This window comes from Equus caballus, chromosome 3, assembly GCF_041296265.1.
Source record: "Equus caballus isolate H_3958 breed thoroughbred chromosome 3, TB-T2T, whole genome shotgun sequence".
Lineage (NCBI taxonomy): Eukaryota > Metazoa > Chordata > Mammalia > Perissodactyla > Equidae > Equus > Equus caballus.
In genome coordinates, this window is record NC_091686.1 from 3,621,800 (window position 1) to 3,641,706 (window position 19,907).

Consider the following 19,907-nt stretch of genomic DNA (forward strand, 5'->3'; position numbering starts at 1 on the left):
ATGAGAGAAGTGGGCCAGGAGGATAAAATAGGGAATGGTGAGGAGTGTGGCAAACCAGAGAGAGGAGAGTACTGACCTAGTCTAAAAGGATTCAAAATCTTCCTCTCCCACTCTGTTCTTCTCATTCCTCCTCCTTACTGTGTGCGTTAAGGAAAAAAAAGGTTTCAGGCTGAATTTTTCTCCTTGACAGCCGGACTGTGACCTCAGAGTCCCACTGACTTTATTGGAGAATCCAGATCCCGAAGAGACAGTGTTGCCCAAGGCCACACTGCCAGCCACGCCTGCTGATGCCCACTTTATTGCTTTCCACTGCAGTATGGTCAGGAGGCTTGGGAAATGGGATAAGGATGGACTAAGGAGGGACAAGAGCGGATTGAGGCTGAGGTTTTCAGAAGATGTCCATTTCATTCTGGGTGCTTATAGAGAGAGGTGGTCTGTTTACTACCACTGTTAGTAATCACTCGTGTCGTGTTTTACATACTCACTGGTTTAAATTCCCCAGATCTTCGGAAATGTCACTTTCCACTGGGGAAGTTTTCCCTCTCGTGATTAAACACACACACACACCCCTCTTCCTCCCTCAGTATTAATCACCTTCTCCTATAATTGGTACTTAAAATGTCAAAAGAGAAGGAATTAATTAACGGGAGTATCCAGTGCAGCAAGGCATGCTGCAAGGCTCTGGGACCGATTATAAAAAGCACTTCCTTAAATATTTTGAGCACTTTTGGGAATCAGAAACCTCCCTTCTAATTGAAAGATCCTTAACTACACCCCAAGTTCTGGCTGGTGGCCAGGGGTGCACAGCTGAACGAGGCGGTGGTTTGAAATCCCTTCTTCACCACCCCAGGGAGACCTCCCTCGGAACCGGGATGGGAAGCAACAGAGGGCCAGAAACAGCAGGGTTCCCAGGCCAGATCTGAGAAAGAGAAAGAGATTTAACACGTCTGTGCTGCTGCTGTGTGTCAGGAGCCTTACACTCGGTATTTCACAACAATCCTGTAAGATAGGTGATTCCATTATCTCCATTTTACGGATGACAAAATCGAGGCTCAGCGTGGTTCTGAGTTCTCTACGTCACGCGGTTACTAATTGGAAGCGCAAAGACTTCAAACTTAGGTCTGATTCTAAAGCTTTGCTTTTTCATGGAATCCTGAAATCCTATTCCCAGCTCGAGTCTGGACTGCTCCCCAGCCCAGCCCCAAACTCAGTCTGCGCGGGTTTGACAGCTAAGCCGAGAGCTGAGCCCGGCCCCGGAGGCGCAGCGGCGAGCAACCGAGCGCCCCGCCCCGCTCGGGCGTCGACCAATGGTACGCGGCCCCCGCAGTCGGCCGTCCAATCAGCCAGAGCTCTCCGCCCCCACCCCCGCGCCGCCTCCCCGCCCCTCCGCTTTCCCTTTGGCTCGACCGAGCTTGACCGAGCGGAAAGTCCCTTCAGTCCGCTCCGGGCCGGCAGCCATTGGAGGAAGGTCTGTCACAGGGCGGCCCAATCAGAGCGTGCGCAGGAACGCAGCTCGGGCTGCGATTGGGTGGCTCGATGGGTTGCCCCTCCGCCCACGCTCCCTCCCTCCCCGCGGGGCGGCTCGGAGGCGGGGCAGGTGGGGGCGGGCCCAGGTAGCAGGTTCGGCTGCGCGGGGAACGCGCATCGGAGGTAAGTAGTAGGGCGGAGGTTGTGGGGCGCCGGACGCGGGCTAGCGAGGCCGGGAAGGGGCGACGGCCGCCCCCGAGGTGAGCGAGCGAGCGAGCGGGCGGCGCAGCCGGCGACCGGCGGCGGCTCGGGTTCCGCGGGCGCCCCCAACCCCGGCCCTCGGAGCCTGGAGCCTGGAGCCGCGGCGCGGCCGCCGGGCCCTCAGCGCCGGCCCGTTAGCTGCGCCGGCCCCAAGGCGGCCCGGCCCGCGGGGCCCGAGCCCGCTGACGTCAGCCGGGCTTCCCCCGGGCGTCCCCACCCCCGGCCTGCCCGGAGGGCTCCCGAGTCGGGGAGCGGGGGCGCCGCCGCCGGACCTGCGCGCAAGAGGGACGCAGAAGAGAGCCCTGTCTCTCCTCGGCCCCCTACAGCTGGGGAAACTGAGGCACGGGCCGCTGGCCGGCCGCCGACGGCCCGGGATGGCGTCAAGAGCCGCGGCCGCAGTGTGTCACCTCGGTGCCGGGGGCGCATCGACCGGGCGGTTTGGGGTGTTGGCGGCTCCGGTCCAGGAAGAGCTCGGGGCTCTGGCCGCGTTAATGGCGCGTTCTGCTTTTTCTTTCAGTTTCCCCTTCCCGGGGTGAGGATGGCTTTACGCGACAGCCGGGAGTCCTTTAGTTGAAAGGTGCTCTCTGTTCACATAAGGTACTCTTTCTTTTCCTTCTTGTTTTCTTTATTGCCATATTAACGATCTGTGGGGAGATCGCGAAGTCTGGGCGGAAGACAGTGTTTCTGAGTTTGGTTCTGCGCTGGGTCAGCCGCCCGGTTCTTCGTGTTCTTGGCGTCTTTTCTGTTCCACGCCGCGCATTTACAGGTTTCAGGATGGTGGTCACCTTCCAGCCGCCCAGCCCTCCAGCCTCGGCCCCGTCGCTCCTGCCCCTTGCTCTCCCCGGTCTCCCGGAAAAGTTGGATCCTTAGCTGGGCTGAGGAGCGTTCCCTGCGTTGCTTTTATTCCGGCTAATAGGGATCTTAATAAGATTGTTCCCTCTGCAGTCATTGGCTCCCAGAGGAAAAATCCAGGCCTTGAGAGAGGGTGTTCATTCAAATGTTGCTTTTCTGCACACCCCCTCACGCCCCGAGTGCATTGAATGGCCCTAAGAATTTAGCCTGCCAGTTCCCAACGGGGAGTGGGTGGGTTTGAACTAGAACAGTATTAGGAGAAAATGATTTGCTGGAAATTCTTGTTAAAGTTCATGTGCTGTGAATGTTGATAACACCCAGAACGTTCTCTGATGTTCTGCTGCAGAATTATACAGTATCCATGCGAAGAAGTCTTCCTTTGGATGGTTACTTTTGTGAAGAGCTGATAAGACCAGGGCACTTGTTATATAAAACAGCAGACGTTCAGCAGCAATGATTTCTTGTTGGCATGCCCGACGGAGCTGTGATTTTGTTTGATTTAAGGACGTCTTTAACACAAGAAGAGAAACAGGAGTAATCATCATATTCATCAAACTATTAGTATTTCGTTCCTGATTTTCACACTGTGTTCTTAACTTTGTTGAGGTATTTTCATTGGTTGTACAGAATTTATAGGCATCAGACATGGTTTGAGGATCTAGGGAGCCAGTTTCAAATGAATCTCAAATTGTTTTCATAATTGTGAAGTTTTCCTTATTTGTTTCTTCTTATATATGTAACGATGAAGTGGTGTAGAAATTGACCATGATTTATTTCATCCAGAGAATTAGAATTAGTATTTATCCAGAGAATTAGGTAAAAAATCATTAAGTACTGTCAACTTCTGAGTCTTTTTCTTTTCTCTTTTTCTCCTTTTAACTTGCAAGAAGCTTTTGGTCACTTAAACAGTTGGGATAGGAAATGAAATTATGGCTTTCACTGTTGTCACCTGAGTTCAGCAAGTCATTCATTGGTTTCTCCTGAACTGATGGCCTACCATATTGTCAGGCACCGGTGTGGGCGCTGGAAACAAAGATTAAGGCCTTGGGGAATTCACAGTTTGGAAGTGTAGTGGCCAGGTTTAGCTTTATCGAGACAGCAGTGTTCATAATTTTCTTCTGACATGAATATGCAGATACGGGAGCAGATTTTTTTTTTTAACCTCATACATCCCACTTGTTTCAGGGACTGAATACTCATGTACTTGGGTCACAAGTTAATCTATGAGGAAAATTAAAACTGTCTCTTTTCTGGTCATGGATTCTCTGTATTTCTATTCTTCAGCTTTTTAGGAATATGACAAATTGCTTTTTTAGTAAGAGATATTCTTTCTTAAAATGGTAATTGTGCCAGCTCTCTAGAAGCGTTGGGAAAAAGTCCCCCTGTGTCTTCTTTCTTTGGTATTCACACTGACCTTCCTACCTCTTTGACATTTATAATTAGGGGCAGTATTTTAGTATTGTCATTTTTATTCTGAGTTAGATAGCCTCCTTTGATTTTTAGAACAAGTCAGATTATCTCAGGAGATGCAAAACATTTTTGAATTAGATCTTTGTTTTCTGTATTGAAGTTCTTTGAACAGTATCTTGAGAATCAAAATGGCATTTATCTTCTAGATAGTTAACTGTTGTCAATTTTATGTATCTAATACTGTTCCATTGTACTGTAATCTTTTAGAACATAATTCTGACCTTTAATATTTTTGTATCAAACTTATTTCTTGATCGTCTTCTTTTCTTTGCACTGGCAGGAAACTGGTATTTGTTCCTTCAACACTCATCTTGGTTTAATGACTTTATTTTAATACAATTAAATTCTCCTTTACTCATAATCCAGACCATCAACAAGCTCAGATAACCAGATATATTTTCAAATCTATGTGACCCTGAACTGTTCCCTCATCTCTAATGTGCTCAAAAGAAAGGCCTTCTGTTCAATATGGTTTTAGGGTTAAATATGTTATTGTATTCCCACTCTTTGGTAATCTTCATTTAGTACTTATAATAATTATCAGGATATTCATAACCAGTCAATCTTCCAACCTAAAATAAGTAGGATGGTATTTAGTTGAATCATAAAGTGAAGTATATTATTAGAGGCAATTTTTAAACAATGACCTGAAAAGTAGTAAGAGAACACAAATGAGGGCAGCCATCGTATCTTAAATCTTCTGTATTTTTCAGTGTCTTACGCTGTGCTGAGTGCATAAAAATGCTAAACAAAATGATAAACCTTCTTGATTGATAAAGAACTCATTGACAGTTGATATAAATCTTTCCCATGTAGTCTGCAGTCAGTTTTTACTGCTTGGGGCTCTTAAGACTTAGTTTACCTGTTGTGTCTATCCCAGTGAAAGAAGAATGTTGGCATTATATTCATTTCTGCTGTGGGAGGAAAGTCTCTTTATTCTGCTGTATCGTCAGTATATTGAAATATTAGTGATCATTAAATTTAATGTCTTGTATACGTCTAGTAGAGCCATGAAGTTCCCCATTCAGCTTTCTCTGTCAGTTGCAATGAAGAGCATCAGTTGTTAATATGGTAGTTCCAAACCTATTCTTTCTAAGAGAAGAAAGACCACATCCTTTTTATTTTTGGACAATGCTTTTTAAATATTTTATAACTCTTGCTCTGGCTGTTGTAGTTGTCTCACGTGATCCATCCTGTTATTGAGTTTAAGCTCTCTCCCTCTTGTGCTATTGCGGGTTAGAAAAAGGTTACTGCTCCTTGTAGAGTTCACTTTAAAATACGGTTTTTGATAACTATTGTTAAATTGCTCTCTATCTTTTTATAAACCAAAGTAGTTAGATCAGATTTTGTTGTGGACTCTCTCTTGGATGACTTGCAAAAAGCACTTTGGTAGTCCAATTCATTTAAAATACAGTGACCTAATGCATGACACAGAGTAATTTGGTTTTGTCTTGGTAATATTTCATTAGCACTGGTTGTTCTTATTGTAAGTTGTGACGTGAATTGTTAAGCTGGAGAACCAATAGAGTAGGAGTTCTTGGCATATAATAATTATTAAGATGTAAGGAAGTTATTAATTTTAACATTTGAAGGTATAATTTTTAGGAATTAAAAAATTTTTTATTTTCAAAATAGAATTGCCATACTTTAAAAACAATTTTTGGCCAAAAATATTTAAATAAATTTTAAAGAGAACAAAACATCAACTCAATTTTTTAGAAGCTGCTTTTTGACCATCTCAACCTGCCGGGAGCAACCAAAGGAATGTCTATGCCGTAAAGTCTGTGTGCTTACTCCCCAAAGACCTGTTCAGAATTTATGGATTCCTCTTTTTGTTGTTAGTTATTGTTATTGTTGTTTTGTTTGTTTTTCTAAACACTCAAACGTGTTGTCATCACCTGGCTTCTCAGAACTGGTTAGAAGCAGTCGGTTGGAAGGCCGCAAGGTCATAAAAGGAGTCAGATGCACACTGCAGGGAACTGCGAAAATGGCTGAGTGCAGGGGAAACTACGGGTGGAAAACCTACAGAAAGCAGACACCAGAACTCAGAAAGCACAACGGAAAGCCTTTTAACCAAGTACCAAACACCTTTACATACTGAGAGTCATACATAATAATTTATATCTATATGGATAATTCAGTGATCAAGAAAAAAATGAAGCTATTTCCTTGTTGAGAGATGTTGACATTTAGAAAGAATTTTATTCAGAAATAGCAGACAGTTCATTTTGGTATTTTAAAGAGAGAGAGCCAAATTGAGGGTTTGGGTCTGTTTGGGTAGCCCTCATAAGGGGTTTTGCTTATATGGTACCAAGATAGAGGTTTCCACAGGTGTCTTGTGTAAGTGGCAAATATAAATTGATCCTATTCCTGCCGAAGTAGACAGTGCCCTCAAGTGGAATTAAGACAAACATATTATAAAAAACGAAAAAAAAAAACCCAGAGAACCACTTTATGCTAGCTCTGCCCCTGCCCTCGCTAAATGGTGCTGGTGCGCAGATATTTCAGTAAGGGTCGTGCGAAGGGGTGCCAGACTCTTTACCCTGTCTTTGGTGATCTCCATGTCTCAGTTTGGCTTGTCGAGGGACGGACTTTTAAAAACTGCGCCTTTACAGGGTACCTCATTATCAAGCAGCGCATTCTAAAAGAAATGCTGTTCTCTGTATAGGTTTGCCAGATTATTTAATTATTAATTTAAATGGTTAAACTGAAAATTTGGTTCTTTAGTTTTAGAAGTAATTGTTTTTTAATTCCAAGAATAAGATAGATAAATATGATAGTGCGATCAACTGCTGCTGTTACCCAGAATAATGGAAATGGATACCTCTGCCTCCAAGAAGGATGGAATAAGTACCGTATTTTGAAACCAGATAGCCACAGTTCGGTGGCTGTTGCATAGGAACTCTTGTTTTCAGTGAGATAATTAATTAATGAATTTTAAAGTCTTAATTTGAATTAATGAAATTGTATAGTGTTTTTCCTTAAAGATTGGCACCTGAGCTGACAATTGTTGCCAATCTTCTTCTTTTCTTTCTTTCTGCTTTTTCTCCCCACATCCCCCCAGTACATAGTTGTATATTTTAGTTGTGGATCCTTCTAGTTGTGGCATGTAGGACGCCGCCTCAGCATGGCCTAAGGAGTGGTGCCACGTCCTTGCCCGGGATCCAAACCGGTGAAACCTTGGGCTGCTGAAGTGGAGCTCGTGAACTTAACCACTCGGCACCGGGCCGGCCCCTGAAATTGTATAGTTTTTAACCATCAATTAAAGTAGGGTTGAGAAGGCTATTTTAATTGTGAAAGATTAGTATTCTTGTAAAAATTTTAAATAAAAATTTGAAACTGAAAAAGAAATCATCTTTTGTACATTCCTTTCTAGTATACATGGTTAAAATTGTGGTATGAAAACATTTTGTTCCATACTATACTGCAATTCTATTTCCTTGTTACATAGTGTGAGTTTTGATGGCTACAAAATTGATATTTAAAGATATCTTTAGTATAATCAGATTTCCAATATCTGATATTTATGATTGTAAGAATTTTTTTTTTTTAAAAGATTGGCGCCTGAGCTAACAACTGTTGCCAAGCTTCTTTTTTTTTCCTGCTTTTTCTCCCCAAATCCTCCCAGTACATAGTTGTATATTTTAGTTGTGGGTCCTTCTAGTTGTGGCATGTGGGACACTGCCTCAGCGTGGCCTGACGAGCGGTGCCATGTCTGCGCCCAGGATCTGGGCCACGGAAACCCTGGGCCGCCGAATCAGAGCACGCGAACTTAACCATTCGGCCATGGGGCCGGCTTCTGATTCTGAGAAATTAAATGATAGCTATGATTGATGTGATTAACATTTGCCTATCTTAAGGAAAAAATGTATAAGATTAAGGAAATGAAACTGAGTCAGAGATAAAATGTTCCATTTTCAAAATATGGCGCACAGATAAATGAATTGTGGTTAACGTTTCAGAATGTGATTTTATGATATTATTGATAAAGATGTTTAACATAATAATTATAAGTTTTTACTTAAACTGCATGTACAGAAACAATAGCCTTTTTGATGTATGTGTGTTTTGCCCAAACACAGCAGCTTATCCATTTAAGTTAGACAAGGATCTATTACAAATGCTACTGTTTAAGGTTTAAAAATGTCAGAATATGTATATAAGGTTATGTTTTACTAGAATTTGACTTTATAAATTTTGGTGCCTTGGGAACAAACATTAGTGTATTGTCTTTGAAGATACTTTACAATTGGATCTCCTTAACTGAACATGCAAAATTATAGTAGATACAAGTAATATTTATCTTTTAACCTTTTTAGATATTTTTGGAAGTATTTCATTTGTGTGTTTTTGCTAGTCGAATGAGATTTTCGAAAGTCTTTAACCTTAATTGTAGCTCATGAATGAAGTGTAAAGTTTCTGTTTGCTTGTCCTCCAGGCGTTTTGATTTGCTGGTTTTTTACAGCATGGACACCAAATTGCTAAAAACTTGCTTTGGAACTGCCAGTGAATTTGTCTTTTGCGGTTTTACTACAAACTTAGTAGTTCCCTTTTTTTTGAGTTAATATTTTGGAGTTAATATCACAATGAGTTCGGGTTTATGGAGCCAAGAAAAAGTTACGTCACCCTACTGGGAAGAGCGGAGTTTTTATTTGCTTCTTCAAGAATGCAGTGTTACAGACAAACAAACACAAAAGCTCCTTAAAGTACCCAAGGGGAGTATAGGACAGTATATCCAAGATCGTTCTGTGGGACATTCGAGGATTCCTTCTGCAAAAGCCAAGAAAAATCAGATCGGATTAAAAATTCTAGAGCAGCCACATGCAGTTCTCTTTGTTGATGAAAAGGATGTTGTAGAAATAAATGAAAAATTCACAGAGTTGCTTTTGGCAATTACCAATTGTGAAGAGAGGTTCAGCCTGTTTAAAAACAGAAACAGACTAAGTAAAGGCCTCCAAATAGATGTGGGCTGCCCTGTGAAAGTGCAGCTGAGATCTGGGGAAGAAAAGTTTCCTGGAGTTGTGCGCTTCAGAGGACCCTTATTAGCAGAGAGGACAATATCGGGAATATTCTTTGGAGTAGAATTACTGGTAAGTTCGATAAACCATTTTAGTGAGCTGTGTGTCTTTGTGTTTGTGTGTATTTGTATCTGCACATTTTTTCCCCTTTTAAATACAAAATAAATTTTCCCAGAAATCGTCTGTAAGTTTTATAATATTCATCATCCTTAGGATTTACTTTCTAATGATAAATTGAGATGATCCAAAGATGACGCATTGAAATCTTTTGAAAAACTACCCACCACAGTAGGAAGTACAAATAGATCACGTAATTATTGAAGACTTTCGTGTCTTAGAAATTTTAACATTGTCTATGTTAAAAATGAACTCTACCTATTGTAAACTAATTAATCACTTCACAAAATTGCTAATTGTCTTGTGACATTATCATCTGCATGTTTCTCAGTTTTTCTTAATGTGTGCTATTGGGTAATACAATTTGGATGTAAGATTTTTTTTTAATGAGTAGCATCAATTTTGACTTGCTTTTAGTTGTCCCTGATAATATATGTGAAAATCATCTTAGAATTTATTCCTACTGAAAAGAGAACCAAGAACTCTGTGATACGTTTCCAAAATTAATATTAATTCTCAAGAACTTAAATGTCAGTTACATTTTGACGTTCTTGCAAATAGAATGTCATGCCTTGTTTGCATCTTGGTTTAAATTTAAAGCAATAATTGTAAAACAAGTGGAGATTTGAATCCCAGCGAGTCCCTTTACTAGCTGGGTTGCCAGGTTAGTTAACCAAGCTGCTTCTCTAAATCTGCTTCCTCATCTGTAAGATAGTGATACTAGTACACGGCTTGCAGTGTTTTTGTGATCCATTGATTCAGGTTCAGCACGGTGGCTGGCTCAGAGAAAGTGCTTACCAAATGGAGCTATCATTACTGTCTTTTAAAGTAAAGTTTTCTTTTTATGACAGAATTACTGTTAAAACACAAATTAGAATCCAGCCCAGCTCTCTCACAGTGGAATTATATTTGAAATTATCAAGTAATTTTACTTCAACATCAGATACAACTTCTTCCTTATTTTTTAAACACCCTAAATCCAAAAGCAACTGCTAATAATTATATTTCTTGTGTGTCATTTAGAATTTTTCCAGTGATTTCCCTGAAATTCCCTGAGTAGATATTTTATCTTATGGATCATCTTTATCTGTCTGTCTGTCTTATCTATCAATTGATATTTCTCTCTCTCTTCCTCTCTCTCTCTCTCTGTCTCTCTCTCTCTCTGTCTCTTTCTCTTTCTCTCTCTCCCTTTCCCCTCCCTCTCTCTCTCATTTGAAAACTAGGACGAAGGTCGTGGCCAAGGTTTCACTGATGGGGTGTATCAAGGAAAGCAGCTTTTTCAGTGTGATGAAGATTGTGGAGTATTTGTTGCGTTGGACAAGCTGGAAATCATAGAAGATGATGACAATGGATTGGAAAGTGACTATGCAGGTCCAGTGGACACAATGCAGGTTGAACTCCCCCCTCTGGAAATAAACTCCAGAGTCTCTTTGAAGCTTGGAGAAACTATAGAATCTGGAACAGTTATATTTTGTGATGTTTTGCCGGGAAAAGAAAGCTTAGGATATTTTGTTGGTGTGGACATGGTAAGAAACTTTTGTATTATATTATCTTTGTGACTATATCTCTTAGTTTTATGGCCAATTTAGATACAAATTAAACACTTTGAATATTTAAAATGGACTAATTTGGAGTATGTAAAGAATATGTTCTAATTTATCTTTAGTGAAGGAACACTGCTACGGGACAAGAGTCTAGATGTAGAATTACATTTCTTCTTTTTTCCAGTTTGAATAAACTGGAATAATGTTTTCAGTCTTTAAATTTGCTGTGTGATAGCTGACCAGTAGACAGAAAAAAACCCACCCAAATACATTACATGATGTCTTATTTTTCTTTATTTTGAAAGGCTTTTTTCTTTTTTTGGTAATCTGTGTTTCTCTTTTTGTAATATTTTGCAAAATTTTATTGACTGATCTGATTTTAATGAGTAGTGTAAAAATCATATGCAGAAAATACCTGAGCAGAGGAAAAGCACATTGCTTTACAGGAAAAGACAATTTGAATATTTTCTTAGGATGTAACTCACTCAAAAATATATTTTTTTTACTGTGGTAAATTATATGTAACATAAAATTTGTCATTTTAACCATTTTTAAGTTTACAGTTCAGTGACATGACGTACATTCACATTATTCTGCAACCATTACCCATCCATCTCCAGAACTTTCTCCTCATACCAAACTGAAGCTCTGTCCCCATTAAACCCTAGCTCCCCATTATTCCTCCCTCAGCCGGCAGTCTGCTGGAACCAGTATTCTGCTTCTTGTCTCTGGGAATTTCCCTATTCTAGGTATCTCATATAAGTGGAATCATCCAATATTTGTTCTTTTGTGTCACTCATTTTTAATGTTACCTTATAATCATATTTGTTAATAATGGATACATTCCTATATGGCATGTTGAATGATACCTGTGGAGTTAAGAGAAGGAGAAGGAAAAAACTGAGAACATTATAGATTATAATTATAGATTGGAAATATGGACAAGAACTTGTTAGATATAAAGAAGGAGATTCACACAGAATTATTAAACACTACAATGAGTTAGGAGAGGATGTGAGTAATAGACTCTTGTCCTCACGATGTTTTCAGTGAGTACTCACATCATTTTAGTACATTTAGTTTTATCTATTCAGTTATACTTTTTGACAGGGTCTGAACGTTCTAGCATAAGTTTCTGTTATCCTGTGCTTGGAAATTCTATTTGATACCCATTAGTTAGACAAACATCGCTATGTTGTTCAGACAAACATCTACCATGTGAAAAGTTAGAGCCAGAGTAAAACATGTGAGTCCCTCAGGATAGCGAACAATAGAGCACACCTTGAAACCACTCTTCTTTAAATATTCAGTATTTGTTTAGAGGAGAGATTGTGGGCTGGTAGAGGGATTGGAGAAAGAGGACCACTAGCCATTGGGGTTAGTTTCCCCTTGCCGCAGGTCGTTTGGGCCCTAAACTTGGTTAAAGCCAGGTGGGCCTTCCCTTCCTAAGCTGATAGACTGGGGATCATGTTGTTTACTGGGGCAGGCTGCCTAGAGGTTTGCCCCAGCAGCCCCTTCCATGCCTCTGTCTGTCTGCCAGCTAGCTTGTGCAAGTATTCATTCCAAACCTTTCTACTGTACTCCTGGAAAGGAATGTTCTGGCAAATGCAATATTCTTCATCTTCTCTTTCCAAAGACATTTAGCATGTTGTACTTGGTGGTGCTTAGGGCAGTTGTCTGACTGTCACATCTCTTAATCTTGCTCCAAGAAAAGCACTGTGCTAGTTGGTGCTACATTGGAATATAAGATAGTTAAATATAAAAATCTCCATTTTGGAGGGAATTCTTACAGACCCATAAAATGACGAACAATTAAAAAATGGACTTTCCAAGTATAGAAAGGCGTACAGGAATTCAAATTGAAGATTTAAGAGCTCGGGGAATATAAAGGAATGATTAGAGCAAGCTAGGGTTAATTAGGGTCAGGTTTCTGGGTGAAATAATGTATTATTAATAAATCTTCCCATGCAGATGGATGTTATTATATAGACTGATATTTGTTGTCCAGTAAAGTATGACAAATACTTTTGACTCCTTGCTCATCTGTGGGTTTACTGTAGTTGGTTATTCTTGGATCTCATTTTTCCAAAAACAAAAACAAAAACAGAGATGAATAAACATAAACAAAACCCCTTATTACTGTGGCAATTATTCCTGATATATTCTTTTTTTCTTTTAGGAAAAATGGTTAAAATTTACCAATGTAAATGTTTTGGAGGATCCTTTTATGGAAAATACAGACTTTTATATTTATGCTTTATTGGAGAGGGTTTTAAAGTTTATTCTATTGCTTAACTTGTAGGATAACCCTATTGGCAACTGGGATGGAAGGTTTGATGGCGTGCAGCTTTGTAGTTTTGCAAGTGTTGAAAGTACAATTCTCTTGCATATCAATGATATCATCCCAGGTATGTTTTCTTTGTGTTTTATATATTAATAAGGCAGAGTTTCTAGGATGTGTTTTGTTATGAGGGTGTAAATATAAGCTTCAAATTGCGTTTTTGGAACTTTTCTATTATGGAAATGTTATTAAATAGAATATCCTTTCTTACCCCCAAATGAAAACAATACTTAAAGATTTTTATTTCCAAAAGTATGTGAGTATGGGTTAGTATTTATACCTTTTCATTCACTTTTTCATCACCTGTCCATTCTAAGTGGGGAAAAACCCCTTTCTGATAATTCGAAGGGTCAAACAATGTGATGAGCTGCCCCCTGTGTGAGTGAAAGCCTGGTGGGGACTGGGAGCCCTTAAGCAGACGCTGGTCGGTCAGTAGAATCTAATGCACTGTGGGCAGGATTCTTGCTGGATGCCCTACGAGATCCCTTCCAGTTTCGAGACAGTGTAATTCATCAGCCTTCATGACTCTAGTCAGAAACAGATCATTTCAACTTTACATCTTAAAACAAGTCAGAAGCAACCTTTTGTTTTACCTCAAACAAGAGCACCTATTGGCTGCTGTCAACTAATGAAGAAATTCCTATTGGTAGCCACATCAACAGTACCTTCCCCCTGCTCTCAGTAGAATTCTAATTATAGGCTAGTCAATTAATATTATGTTAGTCATAAAACTAACAGAGGCAACCAGAGGTGGTGATTCGTATTAAGCATTATACAATTATGAGTAAATGTCAGAAAGCTTGCATTCAGTAGCCACAAATATATGAATCCTTGAATTAGATAACATCTACTTTTTTACATTCTTGACAGACTTATTAGGAATGTCTTAATTATCCCCATCTTGCTGATAAGAAACTGGGGCTTAGATAGGGCTAAGATTGCCTAGGATCAAGTAAGTGGTGGAGCCAGAATTCAGATGCAGACCTGTCTGATTATCAAGCTCTGCTCTTTTCAGTACCTCCTCACCCCACATCCCGTGTGTGTACATAGGTTGTGAAGACCTGCATAGAAAAACATCCTTCTCAGCCTCGCATGTATACTTGGGAATATTGTTTCCATGGAGATGTATTTTGTCTCTAATTCTATAAAAGCTGAATTTTACTATAGCAGGGATCACAGCTGAACAGAATGATTTTTTTCTTCCAGTGTTTTTCCGTTATTGCTAATTTTGACACAACACTTTTCGGTTCCCCACAGGTCGTTTCAGATCCTCAGTTTCTTTTTTTTGTAAAAATAAAGAGGCTAATACTAGATGATCCTTAAGGTTTCTTCTAGCTTGCACTGTTTGCTCTTCCTGTTTTCCTGTTGGCTTGGCAAGTAAGAAATGCTTGTTTTGCTGAGTTAGTAAATGCTTTCTACTTTAGCTTGTAGCTTTACAGAAAGAGTACATTAATTTAATTGGAGGCATGGGATCAAATTACTTAGACTTTGTAAAAGTCTAACATACTTTGCTTTTCTTGATTTCTTTAAAATGAGTTTTTAATTTCTTGCAAATTGGATTCATAAGTATTTCTTTGCTTCCTTTTGGGAACTAATGGTTTACATTTAGGGGAAAGCATATCTGTGCTTGATGTTTTATCTAGTAATATTTAGTTTACCTTTTCATGCTTGTTTTTGGAAAAACACAATTTATGATTTTATGTATCAGAATACTTTTTGGTGTTATAACAAATGCTTATTGTTTAAAAAGCAGCTTTCGAAAAGGTTGTTCCTTCATTCAAGTATTATAAAGCCCTTACTTAGGCTTCTTTTGGGTGTTGAGGATGTATATGGTAGAAAGCAAAGTAGATAAAAATTCTCCCCGCATCGAGCTTTCATTCTAGTGAGCGGAGGCAGCCAATAAATAGGTAAAATATATGGTCAATTAGATGGTGGTTGATGGAGAATGATAAACAAGGTAAGGGGGAAAACGGGGTGCTGGTTTGGGGGATGGGATTTCCTGTTTTCTCTTGTGTAGTCCCAGTGAGCCTCTCATGTGGTGGCATTTGAACTCCTGAGAGGAAGGAGATTTGAGAGTGAACCACGTGGATTCCGAGGGAAGGCCTGAGGCTGCACCTAGCTTGGCTAGTTTGAGAAGTAGCAAGGGATTCCTTGTGGCTGGAGCAGGTCGAGCGAGGGACAGGTAGTGGGAGCTGGACCAGGCAGGGCCAAGGGGGCTGGTGTATGGATTCCTGGCTTTTGCTCTGCGGGAGATGGGGAGCTAGAGGTGGGTTGCGAGCTAAGGACGTGTTACCTTAATTGACGTTTGAAAATGATCCCTCGGGCTGTATGTCAGAGGGCAGGAGCCGGGAGACCAGGGAGGAGGCTGTTGCAGTTATCCGTGCGCTAGATGATGTGGCTTGATGGGGGGTGTCTAATATGTTGTTTAGGTTAACCTGTTTTTAAACCTGATGTAAATAGAATCATACTGACTGTCTTCTCTAATTACTTGCATCGTTTACTTAAAATGTATTTTGAGATTCTTTCCTGTGGATGAAGGTATTAATGGTTTATTCACCCTCTCTGCTTCATACTATATTTCATTGTGTGAATATCTCACGATTTAATAGCCCATTGTATTGTTAATGGGCATTTGGGTTTTGGGTTATTTCCATAATCGTCTTCAACACTGGTGCTGATTAAATTTTTTGCCAATATGATGCCTGAGAAATGGTGTCTCAAGGTGGTTTTAATTTGTAGTTCCCTGATTAAAAGTAGGATTGAATAACTTTTCATATGTTTATGGAACATTTGCGTCTTCTATTGAATAGCCGTTTGTGTCTTTCTCATTTTCCTGTTTATTGATTCATGAGTTCTCTATTTTAAAATTTCAATAAAATATTTTTCAACATTTTATTATGAAAAGTTGAAAGAATTTTGTACTCAATATTCCTATTTCTACCACCTAGTACAATAAACATTTAATTGTACTTTATCATATATCTATCCATCCGTTATCCTTGCACTAATCCATCTTGTTTTTTTATGCATTTCAAAGTAAGTTACAGGCATCAGTACACTTCCTCCTAAATACTTCAGCATGCATATCATTAACTTGAGATAAGTATTTAGGTTTTTTTTCTTTGAGATAAAAAACATTTCATAAAATGAAATGCACATTGTATCATTTGAGTTTTGACTAATGCATATACCCTTGGATTTAGTAACTATTAAGTTACTAAAATAAGTTTTAATAAGAAATACATTCACATATCTCAAATCAAAATAATAAAACATACAGTGGAATGTCTTGTTTCCATTCTTATCCCGCTACCTCATTGCCCCCCACTCCGTCCCTTGCCTCCCAGTAGTAACTTTGTAGTAGTTTCTTGTATATCTTTCCAGAGTGTCTTTTTACAATATAAATACGTATTCTCCCTCCCTTTTTATGCATAAAGCATAGTATTTACGCTATTCTGCACCTTGCTTTCTTCTCTTTATATCTTGGAGCTCTTTGTGTGTCTGAATAGAGGGGTTCTTGTTTTTTTACAGTGTATAATTTTCCGTTGTACTGTAGTTCCATAATTTATTTAACCAGATTCCTATTGATGGGTTTTTGGATTGTTTCTAACTTTTTACTATTACAAACAATGCTGCAGTAACCTGTACGTATGTATTTCCCACATGTGCTAGCATATTTATAGGATAAAGTCCCAGAAGTGAGTTGTTTGGTTAAGAAGTGCATGCGTTTGTATCGCTCTAGATATTGCTAAATTGCCTTCAATAGTGAATATAACAATTTATATTCCTACAAGCAGAATATGAGGGTGACTTTTTTAATAATCTTGCCGTGAGAGTATGTTGTTAAATTTTTTTCCCAGTCTGAAGGTGAAAAATGTATTTCAGTATAGTTTTAATTTGCATTTCTCTGATGAATGAGGTATGAACATCTTTTCATGTGATTAAGGGCAATTTGTATTTTTCTTTCTGTGAACTGTTTATTCATATCATATGTGTTATCTGTTTTTTGAATTGGGTTATTGTTCTTTATTCTTACCAATTCTTTATGTGTTGAGGAGGTAAACTTTTGTGGTATGGGGTGCAAATGTTCCCCACTACTCAGTCTTCATTTGTCATTAGTTTTCTGTCATTTTTTAAATTGTTTATCTGGTTGTCCTCATGTTTTAAAATTGTGGCAAAATATACGTAACAAGATGTACCATTTGAACTATTTTTAAGTGTACAATTCAGTGGCATTAAGTACATTTACGATGAAGTGCGGCCGTCACCACTGTCTCTTTCCAGACTTTTTCATCATCTCATGCAGAGACTCTATACCCATTGAGAAATAACTGCCCGTTCCTCCCTTCCCTCAGTCCCGCTAACTTCTGTTCTCTAATTTCTGTCTTAAAAATTTGCCTGTTATGGACACCTCATATAAATGTAATCCATACAATATTTGTCCTTTGTATATGGCTTGTTTCATGCCATCTTTTCACTTTGCTTTAGGTGTTTTCTGTCATGCAGGACTTTTTTGTTTTTTTGTAGTTGAACTTATCAAATTTGTTAATGGCATCTGGGTTTTGAGTCACTCCAAGGTTATAAAGGAATTTCTCCATATTTTCTTAGTACTCTTGTGGTTTTATTTTTTACAAATATATCTTTGATCCACTTTTATATGTCATATGATGTGAAATACGCATCTAATTTAGCTTCCACGCCCCTGCCCAGATAGTTACGTAGTTGTTCCAACATCATTTATTAAAAGTCCATCTTTTTCCGAGTCCTTTGAGATGCCATTTTCATCCTAGGAAACTTCCACGTGTCCTTTGGTGTTTTTCTGGACTTTGTTTTTGTCTGCTCGTGCTTCAGTGCCACATTGTTTTAATGATTCTTCACAACACGTGTTAATATGAGTACCAGTCCCAGCTCGTTGCTCTCAATTTCCCTGCTGTTCTACATTGTCTTGTGAAAGTCTAATAGTTTTGCCTTTCACGTTTGGTCTGTAGTCCATCCGGATTTGATTTTGTGTGTGGTATGAGGTGTACATACCCAGTTTGATCGACCGTGCTTGCTGTGCGTAAGTCAGGTTTCAGCATATGTAGTCTGCATCTCTTTCCGGGCTCTGTGCTTCCCTGCACTATGACCTAGAGGTCTTCATTATCAGGGCTCCAGAAGTCGTCTTGATAGTCGTCAGAGTACATTTCCCTTCTGGTTCTTTTTCTTAATGTCCTGGCTGTTGTTGGCCCTTGACTCTTCATTGTAAATTTAACAATCACTTCTGAAATATTATTAGAGTTCCTTTGGGATTTTAATTGGAATTGCAGTTAATCTGTAGAACAGTTTGAGGAGAATTGCCATTTCTATTATGTTGTAACCTCGAATACATGAAAACAGTATAGCCTTTCATTTATTTAATCTCTTTTTAGTAAAATTTCATACTTTTCTCCATTTCTTGCCTGTGTTCTGATACATTTAAAGTAAAACATATTTTCTAATAGTTTTTTTATAATATATAGAAACTGACTTTTTTAAAGAAACAGCTGTTTTGGGATCTAATTCACATACCATATAGTTCCCTCACTTAAGCTGTATGATTCAGTGTATTTTAGTATATTTGCAGATATGTGCAATCATCATTCCAGTCAATTTTAGAACATTTTCTTCTCTTCAGAAAGAAACTCTGTACTTTTTAGCTATCGCTCCACTATCCCTCTACCCTCCTTAGTCCTAGGCAACCACTAATCTGTTGGCTGAGGAAAAAATCACTGCAATTTAAACAGCAGATATTTCTTCGGGCAGTTGGAATTTGGGAGACACAGATTCGGGTAGAAACCTAAAATGTGCTCTGGGAAGACACAGGTGGCAAGGGTTTATAAAGGAAAAGAGCGAGACGTTACCCAGGTTGTTCTGCTAGATTCGTGATTGGTGCCGGCAACAACTGTGACTTCTTGGCTGTACGTGGTTGGTCACTGAGGCCATCTCTAAGGCAAAGGTTCTTATCTATGGGAGTAAGCACATTTCTTGAAAGAAGGTCAGGGTGACAGTAAAGCACAGTTTAACAGTTACATTTCATCTGGATAGAGACATGCGTAAGCCCCGCTTCCTTAATGGCCTCCCAGCTCCATTTTAGAAGTCTTAATATATGTTACTCCATTTTGCTATCACTGTCCACACTACTTTCTGTCTCTGTATGTTTGCCTATTCTGGAATGTATAAATAGAATCACATAATATGTGGTCTTTTGTGACTGGCTTCTTTCACTTAGCGTAATCTTTTCAAGGTTCATCCATGTTGTAGCATATGTCAGTACTTCATTCCTTTTTATGCCTGAATAATATTCCCTTGTATGAATATATCATATTTTGTTCATTCATCTGTTGATGGATACTTGAGTTCTTTCCCTATTTTGGCTATAATATATAATGCTGCTACAGACATTCATGTACAAACTTTTGTGTGGATGTGTGCTTTTGTTTCTTCTGGGTATATATCTTGGAGTGGAATTGTTGGGTCTTACGGTAAATTCTGTGTTTAATCATTTGTGGTACTGCCAGACTTTTTTCCACAACTGCTGTTCCCACCAGCAGTGTAGGAGGGTTCTGATGTCTTCACATCCTTGCCACCGCTTGTTATTATCTGACTTGTTGATTTTAGCCGTCCTAGGGGATGTGAGGTGATATCTCAGTTGACTTTTTTTGTGGGCTGGGTTTTGTTATAAACAATTTTATTAAAATCTTTTATTCACAGTTTGTCTGTAGATTACTTTTTAAGTGACCAGTCATATCATCTGCAGATACTAACAGTTTTGCCGCTTCCTTTTAATTCTTCTATTTTAAAAATGTAGTTTCTTATCTT

General features: G+C 39.3%; 1 protein-coding gene across 5 annotated transcripts in view; it reads left to right on the forward strand.

The window, feature by feature from the left end:
• The first annotated feature begins 1,543 nt into the window (after window positions 1-1,543).
• The window catches only part of CYLD (CYLD lysine 63 deubiquitinase), a 70,440-nt gene continuing 52,076 nt past the window's right edge, over window positions 1,544-19,907 (forward strand). The window contains exons 1-5 of one of the 5 annotated variants that reach the window (XM_070261816.1): window positions 1,549-1,650; window positions 2,246-2,325; window positions 8,489-9,140; window positions 10,409-10,711; window positions 13,032-13,137. In XM_070261816.1, the coding sequence (XP_070117917.1) occupies window positions 8,637-9,140; window positions 10,409-10,711; window positions 13,032-13,137 (913 nt within the window). In that variant the 5' untranslated portion in view covers window positions 1,549-1,650; window positions 2,246-2,325; window positions 8,489-8,636. Of the gene's footprint in view, window positions 1,728-2,245; window positions 2,326-8,488; window positions 9,141-10,408; window positions 10,712-13,031; window positions 13,138-19,907 lie in introns of all 5 variants that reach the window. The other 4 variants (XM_070261817.1, XM_070261815.1, XM_070261819.1 and 1 more) reach the window with 4 other exon arrangements.